The sequence below is a fragment of the Oncorhynchus kisutch genome, linkage group LG8, assembly GCF_002021735.2.
Source record: "Oncorhynchus kisutch isolate 150728-3 linkage group LG8, Okis_V2, whole genome shotgun sequence".
Lineage (NCBI taxonomy): Eukaryota > Metazoa > Chordata > Actinopteri > Salmoniformes > Salmonidae > Oncorhynchus > Oncorhynchus kisutch.
Window position 1 is genome coordinate 49,677,377 of NC_034181.2, and position 20,784 is coordinate 49,698,160.

General features: G+C 42.3%; 1 protein-coding gene across 2 annotated transcripts in view; it reads right to left on the bottom strand.

Annotated features, from left to right (window-relative positions):
• kif6 (kinesin family member 6) overlaps nt 1-20,784 on the bottom strand; it is a 203,262-nt gene that overhangs the window by 51,143 nt on the left and 131,335 nt on the right. For both annotated transcript variants that reach the window (XM_020489411.2, XM_020489410.2), the window contains exons 14-15: nt 9,448-9,550; nt 7,676-7,731 (exon numbers count right to left, since the gene is read on the bottom strand). In XM_020489411.2, coding sequence (XP_020345000.1) covers nt 7,676-7,731; nt 9,448-9,550 — 159 coding nt within the window. The remainder of the gene's footprint in view (nt 1-7,675; nt 7,732-9,447; nt 9,551-20,784) is intronic.

Here is a 20,784-nt window from a genome sequence, read left to right on the forward strand (position 1 = left end):
TATTCAACCCACATAATGCAAAGTGCATTTGTCTTCTTTTTTTCTTACAGTGATTATCTTTTAATAATCTAACCAAAACAAACTCAAAAAGCACTAATTGCTCAGCATTTGTTATGGCAAGCCTAAATACATTTAGGAGTAATAATTTGCTTCACAAGTCACATAATAACTTGCATGGACTCTGTGTGTTTAACATGATTTTTGAGATGACTATACCCCACACATACAATTATATGTAAGGTCCCTCAATCAAGCATCAAATATTAAAAAACAGATTCAACAACAAAGACCAGGGAGGATTTCCAATGCCTTGTAAAGAAGGGTACCCATTGGTAGATACTGTAGGTAAAAATAAAAAATAAAGCAGACATTGAATATCCCTTTGAGCATGGTGAAGTTATTATTTACACTTTGGATGGTGCATCAATACACCCAGGCACTACAAAGATACAGGTCTTCAGTTACCGGAGAGGAAGGAATCCGCTCAGGGGTTTCACCATGAGGCCAAAGGTGATTCTAACATGTATTGTCTCAGGGGGTAGAATACTTATCTAATCAATATTCATTTTTGGGGGGTATTTCTTACACTTTGACATTAATCACACTTTGTAACACAACAACATCAAGGGATGTGAATACTTTCTGAAGGCACTGTAAATGTGAGGCAATCACACTGCATTAATACTGGAGAAGAGGATGCTGTTGGTGCTGAAACTCGGCATCCCTTTAATTTCCGGTCATCACTCCTAAATCATTGCTGGCTGTGTGGTGTAAAGCCCAATTCGCTCCTGGGTGAAGTTTCCCTAGGTACAGATCTAAGATCAGCTTCCCCTCATCCTGAACCCTTAGTTGGGAAAATGCAAACCTGACCAAAGATCAGTGTTCAGGTGCAACTTCACCCTACACAGCCATAGCTACCGAGCCACAATAGTATGTCTACGTGGAATAGTTTAGAATCTGAATAATATGAAAGCCAATGGTCCAACATTCTAGAACAGGGTTGTGTGTACACGTTTTAGACCACATAGTAAGTTTTATGTTTTATACTGTGGCAAAAGTAAGTCATAAAAACACACAGTAGCTCGTGGCTGTTTGAACAGGTTTGAGGTAATCCATTTCCAAGGGATTACGGAAAGAAAAGTGCTCTAAAACTTGGGGTGGATTCCTTGGCACCAGATGCCGGACTTGGTGTCTGGCATCTGGTGCAGCTAAGGACCATTTGAAAAAGAGGGTTGTTAGTACTTTTCCAGCTACATAGAGGAAAATGGATATTAAATGGATATTAAAAAGCGGGGACCGTGCCAGGGAGCTTTATGGCACCCGAAGCCTACCTGTCAGGGACATAACCCAGAGAAGGCAGGGGCGTGCTTAACTGAGCTCTCATAAAACAGCCTTCAGGGGAGCCACCCTTTCTCGCCAGTCCTGGAAAAGTTCTGGAATGTGCTGAGCGACACTTGGACACTTCAGAGAAACAGGGCCCCCAAAGCAGAATGTTCTGTTTTTTTCTGTTCACTATTAGGAATCATAGGCTGCATCCCAAATGGCACCCTATTCACTGCTTTTAACCGGGACCCATAGTGCTCTGGTCAAAAGTAGTGGACTGTATAGGGAATAGGGTGCCATTTGGTACGTAACATGGAAAGTGTCTTGGGGTTTCCAGGAAAGTTCATGTAAAGGTAAATGAACAGTGTTACACGAGCCTGCATCAGGGACATGTTTACTATTAGGATAATGGTAGTGGTGACAATGAAACACTGACTGTAAACCGATTTCCGGCATGCAATTTATAGTATGCACTCTGAACCATCAACCCCTGGATATGCTATATATATAGTATAGAGGCAGCATAGTCCACACACTCACTTCCTCTCAGAAACATGCATGGCAGCAATCACACACACTTGCACAGATGCACGCACACACACACACACACACACACTTCAGAAGGTCTTTCTACCAACAAAACGGTACTATTAGCATGCGAGTAAGGATGCACTTGGCAATCATAAATAGTATAAAAGTGCTATGTAAAAATGCTATATTCCCAAATGGAAGAGCGTGAAATCAGAGCAAACACACAACATAAGCAAAAGTACATGGACACCTGCTCGTCAAAAATCTAACTCTAAAATTATGGTTATTAATATGGAGTTGGTCCCCCCTTTGCTGTTGTAACAGCCTCCATTCTTCTGGGAAGGCTTTCAAATAGATGAACATTGCTGCGGGGACTTGCTTCCATTCAGCCACATGAGCATTAGTGAGGTCGGACACTGATGTTGGGTGATTAGGCCTGGCTCGCAGTCGGCATTCCAATTCATCCCAAAGGTGTTTGATGGGGTTGAGGTCAGGGCTTTGTGCAGGCCAGTCAAGTTATTCCACACCGATCTCGACCGACAATTTCTGTTTGGATCTTGCTTTGTGAACATCTGAAACAGGAAAGGGGTTGTTGCCACAAAATTGGAAGCAGAGAATGGTCTAGAACAGGTATTCCCAAACTGGGGTATTGGTACAATGCCAGGGGTACACCACATAAAAATGTGATTCACATTTTTTATATATGTATATATATATTATATATACATTTATATACATTTTTTTTCTCACATTTTCAAACAGTGCTATATTTTCCAACAGGGCTATACATTTGGGTGAGGTTTCTTTCACGCCTGTGTAGCCTTGTTTACCTGCCAAAAATAAAATTAAACCATCTAGTGTTCAGCGAAATAACAACACAATGTCAAATACATAACATCCTATCACATTAACCGTTACTCTCTAGCGGGAATTCCACTAACGGTCCACATGTAGCCAAACGTAGCTGCTGCTCATACTGTTTGCTCGAAAATGGTTAAAAAAAAGTAAGGCCCACGTCCATAGAGCCATACCAGCTCTACTGGTAGTACTGCTACTACCAGCAGGACTACACCTGCACCTGTTGACGTCACAAGTTGTTCTGTTTCCACGAGCTCATCCAATGCTAGCATCAGTAATTCTACATTTGTTGTCAGCCCAGCTAGCATGGACACTGATAGTAGTGACTCTGATGCAGCCAAAGAGCTCCCTTACACGGGAAAGCACGGAGCAACAGACAGGGACGTTGGACCATCGAAGGGGCGCAAATATGATGGGAACTACATTGATTTGGGGTTCACTGATATTGGGAGTAGTGCCTTTCCTCAGCCCCAGTGTATTATATGTGCAAACTACTCTCTCACAACTTGATCAAACCTTCACTCTTGCGCAGACATTTAGAAACAAAACATGCCAAATAAAAAAATTAACCACGGGAGTTTTTTGAGCGAGAATTAAGGTGACTTCAAACTAGCAAGACATTAAAAAAAAGCAACAGATACCATTAACTTAATTATTCCTGCTGCCGTGGATATGGCTGGGACAATGCTGGGGGGAAAGGCCCAAAAAACTTTACAGACAACGTCTTCATCAAACAACACTGTTTCATGACGCATAAGTGACATGGCAGGAGATGTTTTGAAACAATTACTTCTTCGCATACAAGCCATTGAATTCTATGCATTACAGCTGGATGAGTCAAAAGATGTGGCGGGCCTGGCACAGCTCCTGCTATATGTCCGTTACGTTTATGGGAGTTCAGTTAAGGAAAATATCCTCTTCTGCAAACCACAGAAACTGCAATAATATGGGCAGCGGCCATGTAACGCTTTTACAACATACAGAAGTGTGCTGGTTATCAAGGGCAAAGTTTGACACGCTTTTTTTTAAAATTGAGAGACAAGCTTAAACTTTTCTTTACTGACTATAATTTTCACTTGTCTGACCGCTTGCATGATGATGAGTTTCTCACACCTGGCCTATCTGGGTGATGTTTTTTCTCACCTGAATGATCTGAATCTAGGATTACAGGGACTCTCCGCAACTATATTCAATGTGCGGGACAAAATTGAGGCTATGATTAAGAAGTTGGAGCTCTCCTCTGTCTGCATTAACAAGGACAACACACAGGTCTTTCCATCATTGTATGATTTTTTGTGTGCAAATGAACTCAAGCTTATGGACAATGTCAAATGTGATACCTGACTGTACCCGACTGTACCTCTCATGGCAGACCTTGTGGATCTGCTGCCATATGTTTGTGTTTTCTGTTTAACAAAAATACTGAGTGGAGGGGGAGCCAGGCCATTTAGGATCTTGAATACAAGACATGTGTCGGTGTATTGTACAAGATTTTCCCAACTCTGGAGCTCATGCTTTCTGAGGATGTAACAGTGATGATGGCTATTGGGCTTCCTATCAAGCACTTGAGTAAAAGCACCTTTAGTAAATCCGCTTTCTCTGTGAGAGCTTCCCATGTCTGGAATACACTGCCATCAGACACACATTTATTTATTTTTACCTTTATTTAACTAGGCAAGTCATTTAAGAACAAATTCTTATTTTCAATGACAGCCTAGGAACAGTGGGTTAACTGCCTGTTCAGGGGAAGAACGACAGATTCTGTACCATGTCAGCTCAGGGGGTTTGAACTTGCAACCTTCCGGTTACTAGTCTAACGCTCTAACCACTAGGCTACCCTGCCGCCCACATAACTGCACCACATATCACACTTTCACAAAATGCATGAAGACGTGGCTAAAGGTCATCCAGATTTTTGAACATAATCCCTAGCTGTGTATTGCCGCTTTCCATGTTGTCTGTAGCTTGTGAGATATGGAAACACTTTGTTACTTTTATGGATTTTGTCTTGTTGCTCTGTTCTATGTTCTATGTATGTTCTATGTATGTTCTATGTTGCTCAGTCTGTATGCTATGTATTTATTTGTTAGGAATTTTATGAATAATGACTAAACAATATCTACAATATCTACATTTTAAATAGAACTATAACTAATATAACTAATGAAACTTATACTCTGTTTTATTATATCTGATTAATAATATGACTTAATAAGGAAGGGTTTGTGGAGCATGAGACCATAAATACCATTCCAGCCAGGTTGGAGAAGACTGGAATTGTGGGTTTTTAAGTAAGCAAAAAGGGTCGTTAACCTATGGTTGAACCGACTCAACTTAGCTCTGGGATGTTTAGATAGGCAGAGAGTGTTTTCCATTATCTGAAACTGTCTTCTAAATAGTGATGGATGAAGGTGAAGATTCCAGAAGTTAACAGATAAGTGTGTGTCTGGAGTGAGCGAGCTAGTGTGTTGGAATGAACTTTTCAACTTGTTGGAATCCTGGTTGATAGGAGAAAGGACGTTTTATAACCTATGACATCATATTTTGTGTGTAAACTGTTGTTCGTGGTTACATGGCAGCGCACTCCGAGAATAAATACTATTATCTAATTTTGATAAGACTGGTCTCTGTCTATTTTATGCAAATAGGAATCTTACAAATTCTTATAAAATAGACTGAGTGATTTAATTAATGTACAATCAATAGGAATTCCAGTGACAGTATTGCTTGTCCTATGTTGCTCTGCGTGTGCTCACTGCTCAATGAATGTATATATTGTAATTGTTTTTAATAACCTGCCCAGGGACTGCGGTTGAAAATTAGCCGGCTGGCTAAAACCGGCACTTTTACTGAAATGTTGATTAATGTGCACTGTCCCTGTAAAAATAAAATAAAATAAAACTCAACTACAGGTACAGACTGTGTGTGGAAAAAGACTGAGACTCTCTACTATTCAACGCAACATTGCAGAGTTATGTGCATCCTTTCAAGCACACCCTTCTCATTAACCTGTAGTGAGTTATTCACAATTTTCGATGAAAAAATAAAGTTTTATATGTAAGATGGCTAAATAAAGAGCAAAATAATTGATTTATAGTATATTATTATTTGTGCCCTGGTCCTATAAGAGCTCTTTGTCACTTCCCACGAGCCGGGATGTGACAAAAACTCACACTCATTCTTATGTTTAATAAATGTATCGTATAGTGTGTGTGTGGCAGGCTTACAATGATGGCAAAAGACAACATTTGAGAGTGCACTGACCCTGGTGTTAGAGGGGGTACGCAGCTGGAGGTTGAATGTTTTAAGGGGTACAGGACTATGAAAAGTTTGGGAACCACTGGTCTAGAATGTCATTGTACGGTGTTGCGTTAAGATTTCCATTCACTGGAACTAACAGGCCTAGCCCGAACTATGAAAAACAGCCCTAGAACATTACTCCTCCTCTACCAAACTTTACAGTTGGCACTATGCATTGAGGTAGGTAGCGTTCCCCTGGCATCCGCCAAACCCAGATTCGTCCGTCGGACTGCCAGATGGTGAAGCGTGATTGATTAATCAATCCAGAGAATGCATTTCGACTGGTCCAGAGTTTAATGGAGGCCAGCTTTATACCACTCCAGCCGATGCTTGGCATTGCACATGGTGATCTTAGTCTTTTGTCCGGCTGCTCGGCCATGGAAACCCATTTAACTTCTTATGGTATAGGGGACGCTTGCAGTGCGGCAAATTCAAATAATGATATAAAATCAAACATTCATTAAATCACACATGTAAGATACTCAATTAAAGCTACACTCGGTGTGAATCCAGCCAACATTTTAAAAACATTTTAAAAAGCTTTTCGGGGAAAGCATTAAGAAGCTATTATCTGAGGATAGCACAATGTCAATAAAGAGGGTAGCATATTTAAAATCTGCAGGCGCTACACAAAACGCTGAAATAAAATATAAAACATGCATTACCTTTGACGAGCTTCTTTTGTTGGCACTCCAATATGTCCCATAAACATCACAATTGGTCCTTTTTTTTTCGATTAATTCCGTCCATGTATACCCAAAATGTCCATTTATAGAGCACGTTTGATCCAGAAAAAAACTGCTTACCAAAACACAATGTCACTACAAAACATTTCAAAAGTTGCCTATAAACTTTGCCAAAATATTTCAAACTACATTTGTAATACAACTTTAGGTATTTTTAAACGTTAATAATTGATCAAATTGTAGACGGGGCAATCTGTATTCAATACAGCAAGTAAACAAACCATGCTCCTTTTTTCATCTTGCGCAACTCTCAACAGTGTAACCTTGTCCCAGGATGTGCTTCCTCTTCGTTGCACAAATGATTAACCTCAACCATTTCAAAGACTGGTTCCTATCAAATATCCCTTGGCAAAGACAACAGAGGGAACGGTCAGTTAGTCCTCGGGGTTTTGCCTGCTACATAAGTTCTGTTACAGACATGATTGAAACAGTTTTAGAAATGCCAGAGTGTTTTCTATCCACACCTACTGATAATATGCATATCATATATTCCTGGCATGAGTAGCAGGAAGTTGCGCCAAGCTGTTGTTGCTCCTAGACGTTTCCACTTCACAGTAACAGCACTTACAGTTGACCGGAGCTGCTGTAGCAGGGCAGAAATTTGACGAACTGACTTGTTGAAAAGGTGGCATCCTATGACGGTGTCACGTTGAAAGTCACTGAGCTTTTCAGTAGGGCCATCACTGCCAATGTTTGTCTATGGCGATTGCATGGCAGTGTGCTCGATTTTAAATACCTGTCAGCAACGGGTGTGGCTGACATAGCCAAATCCTATAATTTGAAGGGGTGTCCATACTTTGTATATATAGTGTACGTATACATCGAATTTGTATGCGGCGAGTCATGACTTACAAGAATAATATTGTAATGAGTGGCTATAAGGTTATGCTAGCATATGGTGCTCGTATGTAACTTACTGACTCCGTTTCTGGCTTCGTTCACCTCCTCCCCATATGCTTTAGCCTCAGCAAACCTACACAGAAACAAAGATATCAGTAGGCAAAAATTTCCTGCAAAACCCCGTTTCTCTTTCTGTACCTGAGCCATGTCAGGTTAAAGGGATAGTTCATGAGAAGTCCTCATAAGGATGGTAAAACAAAGTGGGGACATTTCGCCGGTCCCTATAAGGAAAAAGTCTAGTTTAGGTTTAGGGTTAGAGTTACTATTAGGGTTAGGGTTACAATTAGGGTTAGGGTTTAGGAGTTGGGGTCTCCGGTTAAGGTTAGGTTTGGGGTTAAGGTTAGGGTTTAGGTTAAGAGTTAGGCTTAGTTTTAGGGGTTAGGAAAAAAAGTTTGGTCCGCACAAGGACAGTAAAACAAACGTGTGTATCTGTGAGTGTGACTATATGTGAGAGAATGTGCTTGTGATGTGCTTGTGAAGGGATTGACACAGAAAGCCATTACCATCACATTTAACAGGGCTCCGCTCACCTTCAATTCATGTCTGTACCAAAAATGGGGGATCGGCGAGGAGAGAAAATGAAAAACTAAAATATATGTCGTTGGGGGTATGGGCCTACTATTCAGTGTCCTTGTCTATCAACAAGATGAGTGAACTCATGTAAACTTCCCCTGTATTTAGACAGTGAAGCAAAACGTTTACATTTGTCTCTATGCATAATTTTGGATTTGAGAGCAAATGTTTAATTTGTTCAATTTCATATGGTCACAAGCTTGCAAGACCTATGGGACCAAATACTACACTTTTGACTACTTTGATACACTATAAATCAATTTGTAACAGTTTTCCTTAGGTGAAAGAGAGTCAGACCAAAATGTGGCGTGGCTATTGCGATCCATGTTTAATGAGACAAAGTAAACACGATCAAATACAAAAACGTAACACGAAAACCAAAACAGCCTAATACTGGTACAAAGTAACACAGCAACAGAATAAGGACAATCACCCACAAAACCCAACACCAAACAGGCTACCTAAATATGGTTCCCAATCAGAGACAATGACGAACACCTGCCTCTGATTGAGAACCATATCAGGCCAAACATAGAACTAGACAAACTAGACATGTAACATAGAATGCCCACTCAGCTCACACGCTAACCAACCAAAACATAGAAACATACAAAGCAAACTATGGTCAGGGTGTGACACAATTTGTCCAAAAACTTCAAACTTTTCAAATGGGGGGCTAGATACATAAAGTGCTTTCATTTCTATATCGTAAAACAGATTTGTATGAAAATACCCTTAAATTAAAGGTGACATTCTGTAGTAATTTGATACATCTCAAATATAAAATGCTGAAGTATAGAGCCAAAATAAAAATGTTAGCTTCACTGTCAAAATACATTTGGAGGGGAGTATATCCTGACCAAGTGACCCCAAACAGAGTGGACAGACAGCAAAACATCTCCAAAAGCATATTGCTCTGTTTTGTACAGACCTAAACTGTCCTTGAGCACGCTACCCAGCAAATTAGTTTGGTTACTGTTATACTGGTACACTCAAAATATTTCACACGTTTCACAGAGGTACAACTCAGTTCACAAGAGGACAAATAAAGTTACTATCAATTTCTAATGCACATAGGATAAGTTCAAAGTCTGTTCAAGTGCTATCGATCTATTTTCAGGGTTTATCAACCGTAGTAAACTTTCAGATTAAAAACTAGGAACAGCTGGTAAACTGAAATTGAAGTTCCCAACAAGGCCTTCCCTTGCCCTCTGACCTCTGTTTGAGCAGGGACTTGTTGTCCTCGATGGTCAGCCGGTCTTCATGGTCTCTCCTGAAGATCTCAAAAGCCTCCTGTTTGCCCATCGACAGCTTGGACGCTGAAGAAGAATGGAGGGAGAAAGAATCATGAATGCCCATCATTTTTATACAGTATACCCACATGGCAGTCATAGTCACTAACCAGGTTTCCATCCAACCTTTTTATGCGAGTAAAGTATATTTCTGATAAAAAAAATTCACGACAGGCTTGGTGGAAACAGAACATTTGTCGGTAAATTAAATGTCGACAAAACTAAATTCATTGATGCTTGAAATGTCGGTGGAAATACTTTTATGCGCAAATATTGATATAATAACAATCATATCGAAGTAAAGTTCAGGTCACGCATGCAGTTTTTTAGGCTACAGACTAAATAAATGATGACACATTTCACAGGGTGTCTCAATGGAATAAAGACCTCCTCCATTCCTGCCATTATTGAAAGAGATTGTGATACCTCACATCTCAAAATAGAGCTACTTAATGTTAGATCTCTCACTTCCAAGGCAGTTATAGTCAATTAACTAATCACTGATCAAAATCTTGATGTGATTGGCCTGACTGAAACATGGCTTAAGCCTGATGAATTTACTGTGTTAAATGAGGCCTCACCTCCTGGTTACACTAGTGACCATATCCCCCAGTGTTGCTAACATTTATGAGCAAATTTAAGCAAATTTCAATTTACAACAAAAATAACGTTTATGTCTTTTGAGCTTCTAGTCATGAAATCTTTGCAGCCGACTCAATACATTTTTATAGCTACTGTTTACAGGCCTCCTGGGTCATATACAGCATTCATCACTTTTACCTGAATTCCTATCGGACCTTGTAGTCATGGCAGATAATATTCACATTATTGGTGACTAATATTCACATGGAGAAGTCCACAGACCCACTCCAAAAGGCTTTCGAAGCCATCATCGACTCAGTGGGGTTTGCCCAACATGTCTCCGGACCTACTCACAGCCACAGTCATACTCTGGACCTAGTTTTGTCCCGTGGAACAAATGTTGTGGATCTTAATTTTTTCCCTCATAATCCTGGACTATCGGACCACCATATCGGACCACATATGCAGTCGCAACAAAAAATATGCTCAGACTCCAACCAAGGATCATCAAAGGTTGTGCTATAAATTCTTGGACAACCCAAAGATTCCTAGATGCCCTTCCAGACTCCATCTGCCTACTCATGGACGTCAGAGGACAAAAATCTGTTCACCACTTAACTGAGTAACTCAATTTAACCTTGCGCAATACCCTAGATGCAGTTGCACCCCTAAAAACTAAAAACATTTGTCATAAGAAACTAGCTCCCTGGTATACAGAAAATACCCAAGCTCTGAAGCAAGCTTCCAGAGAATTGGAACGGAAATGGCACCACACCAAACTGGAAGTCTTCTGACTAGCTTGGAAAGACTGTACCGTGCAGTACTGAAGAGCCCTCACTGCTGCTCGATCATCCTATTTTTCCAACTTAATGTATTTTTGATACTGTCGCAAAACTAACTAAAAAGCAGCATTCCCCAAGAGAGGATGGCTTTCATTACCATTAGAAAGCTAATTACGGACTCCTCTTTAAATCTGCGTATTCCTCCAAAGCTCAGTTTTCCTGAGTCTGCACAACACTGCCAGGACCTAGGATTAAGGGAGACACTAAAGTTTTTATTACTATATCTCTTGACACATTGATGAAAATAATCATGGCCTCTAAACCGTCAAGCTGCATACTGGACCCTATTCCAAATAAACTACTGAAAGAGCTGATTCCTGTGCTTGGCCCTCCTATGTGGAACATAATAAACGGCTCACTATCCATCAGATGTGTACCAAACTCTAAAATTGGCAGTAATAAAGCCTCTCTTGAAAAAGCCAAACCTTGACCCATGAAAAAAAAAAAAAACTATTGGCCAATATCTTCACTGAGACTGCACTCATGAAGGTGGTAAATTACCTTTTAATGGCGTCAGACCGAGGCTCTGCATCTGTCCTCGTGCTCCTAGACCTTAGTGCTGCTTTTGATACCATCGATCACCACATTATTTTGGAGAGATTAAAAACTGGTCTACACAGATTAAATGGATCTACACGGACCAAGTATAGTGGTCCTAAAACGGACCAAGTTCTGGCCTGGTTTAGATCTTATCTGTTGGAAAGACATCAGTTTGTCCCTGTGGATGGTTTGTCCTCTCACAAATCAACTGTAAATCCTGGTGTTCCTCAAGGCTCCGTTTTAGGACCACTATTGTTTTCACTATATATTGTACCTCTTGGTGATGTCATTTGGAAACATAATGTTAACGTTCACTGCTATGCGGATGACACAATGCTGTACATTTCGATGAAACATGGTGAAGCCCCAAAATTGCCCTCGCTGGAAGCCAGTGTTTCAGACATATGGAAGTGGATGTCAGAAAATGTTCTGCTTTTAAACTCGGACAAAACAGAGATGCTTGTTCTAGTTCCCAAGAAAAAAAGTGATCTTCTGTTGAATCTGACAATTAATCTTGATGGTTGTACAGTCGTCTCAAATAAAACTGTGAAGGACCTCGGCGTTACTCTGGACCCTGATCTCTCTTGACGAACATATCAAGACTGTTTCAAGGACAGCTTTTTTCCATCTACGTAACATTGCAAAGATCCTAAACTTTCTGTCCAAAAATGAAGCAGAAAAATGTATCCATGCTTTTGTCACTTCTAGGTTAGACTACTGCAATGGTCTACTTTCAGGCTACCCGGATAAAGCACCGCATAAACTTCAGTTAGTGCTAAACACGGCTGCTAGAATCTTGACTAGAACCAAAAAATGTGATCATATTACTCCAGTGCTAGCCTCTCCACACTGGCTTCATTTGAGGGCAAGGGCTGATATCAAGGTTTTACTGCTAACCTACAAAGCATGACATGGGCTTGCTCCTTACCTATCTTTCTGATTTCGTTCTGCCGTACATATCTACACGTACGATACGGTCACAAGACGCAGGCCTCCTTACTGTCCCTAGAATTTCTAAGCAAACAGCTGGAGGCAGGGCTTTCTCCTATAGAGCTCCATTTTATGGAATGATCTCCCTACCCATATGAGAGATGCAGACTCGGTCTCTACTTTTAAGTCTTTATTGAAGACTCATCTCTTCAGTAGGTCCTATGATTGAGTGTAGTCTGGCCTAGGAGTGTGAAGGTGAACGGAAAGGCACTGGAGCAACGAACCACCCCTGCTATCTCCGCTTGGCCGGTTCCCCTCTCTCCAATGGGATTCTCTGCCTCTAACCCTATTACAGGGTCTGAGTCACTGGTGTACTGGTGCTCTTCCATGCCATCCCTAGGAGGGGTGCTTAACTTGAGTGGGTTGAGTCACTGATTTGATCTTCCTGTCCGGGTTGGCGCCCCCCTCATTCCATTCTTACTCAGCACTTTGTATAAAACACTTGTATTAGCCATAAAATGTGCATTCTTCCTATTTCCACTCAGCACTACCACAAGCACTGCAGCAGTAATGAATGAGTAGGAATGTGTATCGATAGTCTTGCGTTATTATTAGCAGCTTGGGTCTTTTTTAATGTCGATTTCAAAATATTTCACTTCCTCTGTTCATAGGAGTAACAACATGAATTTGTGCATGAGGTAGAAATTATGCGGTGCGACTCGAGTTTCGCCATCAGCTGGAAGACGATCTTATCTGAAGGACAAATGGATAAAACAGGTTAATGTCAAGCCCTGCATTTTATTTTCAAAAGTCTCATGGAATGTTGCCCTACATTGAACATCACACTTTGGCTGCTACTGTAGGGTGAACGTCTGAACAGCTATTTCAATGTTAAAATATTATGAGATGCATTTTCTCTGCCTCTAACCCTATTACAGGGGCTGAGTCACTGGTTTACTGGTGCTCTTCCATGCCATCCCTAGGAGGGGTGCGTCACTTGGGTGGGTTGAGTGTCACGTTCGTCGTAAGGAGGAGACCAGGGTGCAGTGTGATAGGAATACATACTCTTGAATTAAATCGAAGAAACAATAAACAAACTTACAAAATAACAAAATGAACGTGAAGCTATATAAACTGAGTGCTGACACAGGCAACTACACATAGACAATAACCCACAAAATACCCAAGGAATATGGCAACCTAAATATGGTCCCCAATCAGAGAACAAGATAAACAGTTTCCTTTGATTGAGAACCAATCTAGGCAACCATAAACATAAAAACACCTAGACTAGTCAAAACCCCATAAACATACAAAAGCCCTAGACTGGTAAAAAAACACATTTTTCACCCTCATCACACCCTGACCTAACCAAAATAATAAAGAAAACAAAGAATACTAAGGTCAGGGCATGACATTGAGTCACTGACGTTATCTTCCTGTCCGGGTTAGCGCCCCCCCTTGGGTTGTGCCGTGGAGGAGATCTTTATGGGCTATACTCGGCCTTGTCTCAGGATGGTAAGTTGGTGGTTGAAGATATCCCTGTAGTGGTGTGGGGCCTGTGCTTTGGCAATGTGGGTGGCTTATATCCTGCCTGATTGGCTCTGTATTGTTGGATGTGGCCACAGTGCCTCCCGACCCCTCCGTTCTCAGCCTCAAGTATTTATGCTGCATTTGTTTATTTGTCGGGAGGCTAGGGTCAGTCTGTTCTATCTGGAGTATTTCTCCTGTCTTATCCAGTGTCCTGTGTGAATGTAAGTATGCTCTCTTTAAGTCTCTCTCTTTCTCTTGGAGGACCTGAGCCCTAGGACCATGCCTCAGGACTACCTGGCCTGATGACTCCTTGCTGTCCCCAGTCCACCTGGCCGTGCTGCTGCTCCAGTTTCAACTGTTCTGCCTGCGGCTATGGAACCCTGACCTATTCACTGGACGTGCTACCTGTCCCAGACCTGCTGTTTTCAACTCTCTAGAGACAGCAGGAGCGGTAGATATACTCTGAATGATCGGCTATGAAAAGCCAACTAACATTTACTTCTGAGGTGCTGACATGTTGCACCCTCGACAACCACTGTCATTATTATTATTTGACCCTGCTGGTCATCTATGAAGATTTGAACATCTTGGCCATGTTCTGTTATAATCTCCCCCCGGCACAGTCAGAAGAGGACTGGCCACCCCTCAGTGCCTGGTTCCTCTCTCTGTTTCTTCCTAGGTTCTGGCCTTTCTAGGGAGTTTTTCCTAGCCACTGTGATTCTACACCTGCATTGCTTGCTGTTTGGGGGTTTAGTCTGGGTTTCTGAACAGCACTTTGTGACATCAGCTGATGTAAGAAGGGCTTTATAAATAAAATTGATTTATTGATTGATATTGCTGAATTTTTTTCTGGTTTGTGTCCGAAATTGTTAAGAATACCATAAAACCAGTCGACACACCACCAAAGGTGAGTTGGTTTAGTCTTGACTCTTGGTTGACAGTGTTGGGGGATGGGTAATGTATTGATGCTCGAGTGCCAAATTTGATTCTATTTGTCTTTGTTACTTCTTTTTGATATTCATGAGTCTTATTTCTGTATATATTTTTATATTAATATAGTTTTAAATGTTATGATTATCTATTGTTTTGTTACAAAAAATTACAGTTAGTACAGAATGGCGCTGAGGAGGGGGTTCGCCCAGGGAGCCATACAAGCTAGAACTGCCACTGATGTCGCCAACTGGATGGAAACCTAACTACTGAAATTACAGTGGGGCAAAAAAGTATTTAGTCAGCCAACAATTGTGCAAGTTCTCCCACTTAAAAAGGGGAGACGCCTGTAATTTTCATCATAGGTACACTTCAACTATAAAAAGACAAAATGAGAAAAAAAATCCAGAAATTCACATTGTAGGATTTTTTATGAATTTATTTGCAAATGATGGTGAAAAATAAGTATTTGGTCAACAACAAAAGTTTATCTCAATACTTATACCCTTTGTTGGCAATGACAGAGGTCAAACATTTTCTGTAAGTCTTCACAAGGTTTTCACACACTGTTGCTGGTATTTTGGGCCCATTCCTCCATGCAGATCTCCTCTAGAGCAGTGATGTTTTGGGGCTGTTGCTGGGCAACACAGACTTTCAACTCCCTCCAAAGATTTTCTATGGGGTTGAGATCTGGAGACTGGCTAGGCCACTCCAGGACCTTGAAATGCTTCTTACGAAGCCACTCCTTTGTTGCCCGGGCGGTGTGTTTGGGATCATTGTCATGCTGAAAGACTCAGCCACGTTTCATCTTCAATGCCCTTGCTGATGGAAGGAGGTTTTCACTCAAAATCTCACGATACATGGCCCCATTCATTCTTTCCTTTACACCGATCAGTCGTCCAGGTCCCTTTGCAGAAAAACAGCCCCAAAGCATGATGTTTCCACCCCCATGCTTCACAGTAGGTATGGTGTTCTTTGGATGCAACTCAGCATTCTTTGTCCTCCAAACATGACGAGTTGAGTTTTTACCAAAAAGTTCTATTTTGGTTTCATCTGAACATAAGACATTCTCCCAATCTTCTTCTGGATCATCCAAATGCTCTTTAGCAAACTTCAGATGGGCCTGGACATGTACTGGCTTAAACAGGGGGACACGTCTGGCACTGCACGATTTGAGTCCCTGGCGGCGTAGTGTGTTACTGATGGTAGGCTTTGTTACTTTGGTCCCAGCTCTCTGCAGGTCATTCACTAGGTCCCCCGTGTGGTTCTGGGATTTTTGCTCACCGTTCTTGCGATCATTTTGACCCCACGGGGTGAGATCTTGCGTGGAGCCCCAGATCGAGGGAGATTATCAGTGGTCTTGTATGTCTTCTATTTCCTAATAATTGCTCCCACAGCTAATTTCTTCAAACCAAGCTGCTTACCTATTGCAGATTCAGCCTTCCCAGCCTGGTGCAGGTCTACAATTTTGTTTCTGGTGTCCTTTGACAGCTCTTTGGTCTTGGCCATAGTGGAGTTTGGAGTGTGACTCTTTGAGGTTGTGGACAGGTGTCTTTTATACTGATAACAAGTTCAAACAGGTGCCATCAATACAGGTAACGAGTGGAGGACAGAGGAGCCTCTTAAAGAAGAAGTTACAGGTCTGTGAGAGCCAGAAATCTTGCTTGTGGTGACCAAATACTTATTTTCCAACATAATTTGCAAATAAAGTCATTCAAAATCCTACAATGTCATAGTTGAAGTGTACCTATGATGAAAATTACAGGCCTCTCTCATCTTTATAAGTGGGAGAACTTGCACAATTGGTGGCTGACTAAATACTTTTTTGCCCCACTGTACATACGTATGGACTAACATCAATAAATAAACAATTACAGACAATTTAGATGAGAAGACTCTGGCTCTTTTCTTCTGCTGGTGCTGAGGAGGCGCAAGTGTCAAATGCACGTTAGTCATGTAAAAACGGAAGCACAGCCTATCCAGCCATGAGGCACAGTGCACATGGAAAGAGAGATGTGCCTTTTACGCCTGTGAATCTCGAACTTAGAAACATAAAACAACAATTGGTTTCCCCCCATTTCGTTAAATTGTATTAAAATCCTCCCCTTAATCAATATCCTGGTCATTAACCAAAAGTAAACTATGAATAAAAGCATTTTAAATGGTCTACTGAGAATGCTTTGAAATATTTGAGGCTTTTGCCCTAAAGCTTTTTCATTATTCACAAACCGTCCTATGGGACTCCCAATCACGGCCGGTTGTGGTACAGCCTGGAATCAAACCAGGATCTGTAGTGTCGCCTCTAGCACTGAGATGCAGTGCCTTAGACCGCTGCACCATTTGCAGCAATCTAAAATATATGAAATATTTGAACGTATGTAGGTTAACATATCTATATATATTTAACAAACATGGGGCAGGCAATCTAACGAACTAGGCTATAACGGACTAGCATTTGAAGCAATTAAATTGCCATAACATTGAAAATATTCCATTATCTCTGTCATGTCCACAATTGGTAGACATCTATAGAAAAATAGGAAATTACTATGAAAGAAAATATTTCAATTTTGTATATCACTCAGTTTTCATTTGGTGACTTTATAATTTTCCATTCCTTTAACTAATGGGATATATTCCGGGTAGCCTCTGAGAATAACACTACAGACACCCTAGTTAGAATCCAGGCTGTATCACAACCGGCCGTGATTGGGAGTCCCATAGGGAGGTGCACAATTGGCCAAGCGTCGTCTGGGTTTGGCCAGTGTAGGCCCGCGATTGTAAATAAGAATTTGTTCTTAACTGACTTGCCTAGTTAAATAAAGGTTAAATAAAATATAAAAGGGCCTCGCGAGTGACGCAGTGGTCTAAGGCGGGCCCAGCGCACAACTGGCCCAGCGTTATCTAGGCTAGGGGGGGGTTTGGCCGGGAGGGTTTGTCCCATCGACTCCTGTGGTGTACCGGGCGCAATGTACGGTCGCTTCCGGGTTAAGCGGGCATTGTGTCAAGAAGCAGTGCAGCTTGGTTGGGTTGTGTTTCGGGGGATGCACGGCTCTGGATAATAAAAAAATTAAGTCATCATCTCATCTCTGCTTAGGCAGTAGCAGCCATGCAGCGTTATTTCCGTACTCCCCATATTGTTCTTTCTTTAGTCATACAATCTAGCTAGGCTAGCTGCAGAGCTATCTGACAAAATCATTCTACTAGTTCGACAAAGAATATACGGCATGCTTTCTTTCATTAACTGTCTCTATCCCTCCCTCTAGTTGTTGTGTTGTGTACATCTCTCTCTCATCTCTCTCTCATGCTGTCTCTGTGTATCTAACCTAACACAGCAGGCATATCCATTTCTGCCTGAGCAGGAAATCAACAGGTGCAATGGATTTACTTCCGGCGCCGACAGAGATGGCCGCCTCACTTCGCGTTCCTAGGAAACTATGCAGTTTTTTGTTTTTTTATGTGTTATTTCTTACATTGGTACCCCAGGTCATCTTAAGGTTTCATTACATTCAGTCGAGAAGAACTACTGAACATAAGAGCAGCGTCAACTCACCATCAGTACGACCAAGAATATGACTTTCGCGAAGCGGACCCTGTGTTCTGCCTTTCACCCAGGACAACGGAATGGATCCTAGCCGGCGACCCCAAAAAACTACTTCGAAAAAGGGGAAAACGAAGCGTTCTTTTGGTCAGACTCCGGAGACGGGCACATCGTGCACCACTCCCTAGCATTCTCCTCGCCAATGTCCAGTCTCTTGACAACAAGGTTGATGAAATCCGAGCAAGAGTAGCATTCCAGAGGGACATCAGAGACTGTAACGTTCTTTGCCTCACGGAAACATGGCTCACTGGAGAGATGCTATCGGAGATGGTGCAGCCAGCTGGTTTCTCCACGCATCGCGCCGACAGAAACAAACATCTTTCTGGTAAGAAGAGGGGCGGGGGCGTATGCTTTATGGTTAACGGGACGTGGTGTGGCCAAAACAACATACAGGAACTCAAGTCCTTCTGTTCACCTGATTTAGAATTCCTCACAAACAAATGTAGACCGCATTATCTACCAAGGGAATTCTCTTCGATTATAATCACAGCCGTATATATTCCCCCCCAAGCAGACACATCGATGGCTCTGAACGAACTTTATTTGACTCTTTGCAAACTGGAATCCATATATCCGGAGGCTGCATTCATTGTAGCTGATCTGAAAACAAGACTCCCTAAATTTTATCAACATATCGATTGCGCAACCAGGGCGGGAAAAACCTTGGATCATTGATATTCCAACTTCCGCAACGCATATAAGGCTCTGCCCCGCCCTCCTTTCGGAAAAGCTGACCACGACTCCATTTTGTTGATCCCTGCCTACAGACAGAAACTAAAACAAGAAGCTCCCGCGATGAGGTCTGTTAAACGCTGGTCCGACCAATCTGATTCCACACTCAAAGACTGCTTCCATCACGTGGACTGGGATATGTTCCGTATTGCGTCAGACGACAACATTGACGAATACGCTGATTCGGTGTGCGAGTTCATTAGAACGTGCGTTGAAGATGTCGTTCCCATAGCAACGATTAAAACATTCCCAAACCAGAAACCGTGGATTGATGGCAGCATTCGCGTGAAACTGAAAGTGCGAACCACTGCTTTTAATCAGGGCAAGGTGAATGGAAACATGACCGAATACAAACAGTGTAACTATTCCCTCCGCAAGGCAATCAAACAAGCTAAGCGTCAGTATAGAGACAAAGTAGAATCCCAATTCAACGGCTCAGACACAAGAGGTATGTGGCAGGGTCTACAGTCAATCACAGATTACAAAAAGAAAACCAGCACTGTCACGGACCAGGATGTCTTGCTCCCAGGCAGACTAAATAACTTTTTTGCCCGCTTTGAGGACAATACAGTGCCACTGACACTGCCCGCAACTAAAACATGCGGAATCTCCTTCACTGCAGCCGACGTGAGGAAAAATGTAAACGTGTCAACCCTCGCAAGGCTGCAGGCCCAGATAGCATCCCCAGCCGCACCCTCAGAGCATGCGCAGACCAGCTGGCTGGTGTGTTTACGGACATATTCAATCAATCCCTATCCCAGTCTGTTGTTCCCACATGCTTCAAGAGGGCCACCATTGTTCCTGTTCCCAAGAAAGCTAAGGTAACTGAGCTAAACGACTACCGCCCCGTAGCACTCACTTCCGTCATCATGAAGTGCTTTGAGAGACTAGTCAAGAACCATATCACCTCCACCCTACCTGACACCCTAGACCCACTCCAATTTGCTTACCGCCCAAATAGGTCCACAGACGATGCAATCTCAACCACACTGCACACTGCCCTAACCCATCTGGACAAGAGGAATACCTATGTGAGAATGCTGTTCTTCGACTACAGCTCGGCATTTAACACCATAGTGCCCTCCAAGCTCGTCATCAAGCTCGAGACCCTGGGTCTCGACCCCGCCCTGTGCAACTGGGTACTGGACTTCCTGACGGGCCGCCCCCAGGTGGTGAGGGTAGGCAACAACATCTCCACCCCGCTGATCCTCAACACTGGGGCCCCACAAGGGTGCGTTCTGAGCCCTCTCCTGTACTCCCTGTTCACCCACGACTGCGTGGCCACAAACGCCTCCAACTCAATCATCAAGTTTGCAGACGACACAACAGTGGTAGGCTTGATTACCAACAACGACGAGACGGCCTACAGGGAGGAGGTGAGGGCCCTCGGAGTGTGGTGTCAGGAAAATAACCTCACACTCAACATCAACAAAACTAAGGAGATGATTGTGGACTTCAGGAAACAGCAGAGGGAACACCCCCCTATCCACATCAATGGAACAGTAGTGTAGAGGGTAGTAAGTTTTAAGTTCCTCGGCATACACATCACAGACAAACTGAATCGTGAAGAA